At 47.8% G+C, this 2,119-nt stretch overlaps 2 protein-coding genes across 2 annotated transcripts; both read left to right on the top strand.

Annotated features, from left to right (window-relative positions):
• Positions 1–470: 470 nt before the first annotated feature.
• Positions 471–905, top strand: Pmar_PMAR008633 (hypothetical protein; the record flags this gene model as incomplete). The annotated part of the gene is made up of 1 exon (XM_002772585.1): positions 471–905. One exon carries the CDS (start codon positions 471–473, stop codon positions 903–905), a length of 435 nt encoding a protein of 144 aa, XP_002772631.1.
• Positions 906–1,208: 303 nt separating this feature from the next.
• Pmar_PMAR008632 (hypothetical protein) lies at positions 1,209–1,520 on the top strand (the record flags this gene model as incomplete). Its single annotated transcript, XM_002772584.1, has 1 exon — positions 1,209–1,520. The coding sequence occupies one exon, from the start codon at positions 1,209–1,211 to the stop codon at positions 1,518–1,520; it is 312 nt and encodes a 103-aa protein (XP_002772630.1).
• Between the last annotated feature and the right edge of the window lie 599 nt (positions 1,521–2,119).

Genomic DNA, 2,119 nt, shown 5'->3' with positions numbered 1-2,119 from the left:
AGGTGTTGATGTCCGGTGCCTCCTGTCGTTCCCTTGTGTCAACACGACCCGACATTAGCTGGAGAGATACAACCCAAACAAACACTGAGACCTTGAGCCGGATGGCTACGAACTTAAGAGCTAGTAATGCTCAATGCTCATGATCAACAGTGCGGAGTGTTACACTCTGAGTGTATCCTATGCTCACACTCTTGCACGCAAGCACAAGGAGCATGTACAAAAAGGTGACGCTCTCTGCCGCACAAACTGGTCGAGCATCAATAGCAGGTGTCTCTGCACCGAACCAGGAATGCAGTATTTAACACAATTGGCTGTCCCATTTGTTCTCTCCCATTACTCAGCTGTCCCACTACTAAGCTAAGCTGTAATTTCTCTACTAATACATCCAAAACTATTCTCTTCCTATCCTCCTACATAATACGGATATCATTCGTGTTGAGTTGATATTCCAGAGTAGCAGCTCCTTGTTCATGGACCCGAGCCTGTATTTTGCCTTACCTGAGAGCTTCGACCCTCTGATAAGTCCTTTGGACTTCGAGCAATGGGTGCGGAAGTTCAAGGCGTGTGCAACTGCTAACAAGTGGGAAGACGACGACCAGTTGAATCACCTACCACCACTACTCCGAGGTGATGCATGGATTGTTCATGATGAGCTCAAACGCAATGAGAAGGATACGATGGTCAGCCTGGTTAAGAAAATCTCCTTCAAGTTGAATATTGCTACCCGGATGCAGAGCAGCGAGCAGTTGTATCGTCGAACTTTGGATTCTGGTAGTGAGTCTCTACTCACATATCAGAATGATATAAAGAGGTTAGCGTATCGAGCCTACCCCGACATGACCGCTGACCAAGTTGCCCCTATTATTCTTACTGCTTTTATCCGAGCCTCGGATTCCGAGGGTTAAGAGGACATTCGATGTCGCTTGCCCGAAAGGTTGGGAATGCAAATCCGAAGACTCTTCAACTCGCACTTGAGAAAGCTCATTTTTTGTTGTCGGATCCTTTTGAGGATGGTGATGTGTCTCATGAGAGTGAGTTGATGGCTGTCAAGCGTGGAACTTATGAAGCGGAGCTTGTGGTGTTTATGCTACTGATGGAGCTATATCGAAGTTCGATAATCGAACAGTTCGAGTCGAATCGATTCGAACTCGCTTTCAGAGAAGCCTGCTTCTAGTCTGACATCTCCCGCTCAGGGGGAGACCACTGGTATGCCTAGTTGGGTCCCAACACTCATCAGTGCCCTACGTCGAGATGATCGTAAATGTAACTATTGTGGTAAAGTTGGTCATCTCGAAGCTCACTGCTTCAAGAAGCAACGAGATAAAGGTTATGGTCCGGTACAGAAACGCCCCCGACAAGATGTGCAAGATGAGAAGTGCGATGAGGCTGTACGTGGAAGCTATCCTCGTACGATGGGAGTCACTTGTGGTTATTGTTTGCGCAAGAATCACACGGAGGAGCAGTGCCAGACTAAGAAGAAGGCACTGGCGCTCAAGTCCCGACTTGCGCAGGGAAACTAGAAGGCCGTGATGATGCTGCGGCTCCATCATCATGTAGGCCTGAAACTCAAGCCGTTGCTCTTGGAATGGGTGATGAGACCAGAGCTATATCGGACTCGTGTACGTTGCCTGTTGACTTAGTCGTCAAAGGATTTAAGCTACAAACTCGTGCCCTAAGGGCACTGCCCTTATTGATAGTGGCTCTAGTATCTCTTTGATCGATTCCGATACCTTGGCTAGGCTGCCTGTCTCTGTATCTCTTAATTCAGCGGATACTCCTCAGTGTACCACGGCCACGAGGCAGGGCTTCCGTACACTGGGATCGGCTGTTCTTACTCTTTCTATAGCGGGCACATTGATTACTCATAAGTTTTATGTTTCTGCATTAGGGATGATTCATCCAGTTATTCTTGGACGCGATGCACTTGCAATTGCTAATATATGTTTATCGTTCACGACAAGTCGCCATGGTCTATCGAAGCTTGGACTTACATGTGCGGTTGACGATGACTCTACTTCTAAGGCGAGACGGTGGCGTGACTTACCCGAAGGTTGGGTTCCTTGTAATGTGATTCACGACGACAATAATCTCTACATCGTATCTGCAGAGAGGGTGGGTA

Source organism: Perkinsus marinus (assembly GCF_000006405.1).
Source record: "Perkinsus marinus ATCC 50983 genomic scaffold scf_1104296960714, whole genome shotgun sequence".
Classification (NCBI taxonomy): Eukaryota; Perkinsozoa; order Perkinsida; family Perkinsidae; genus Perkinsus; species Perkinsus marinus.
This window is presented reverse-complemented; position numbering and strand designations above follow the sequence as displayed.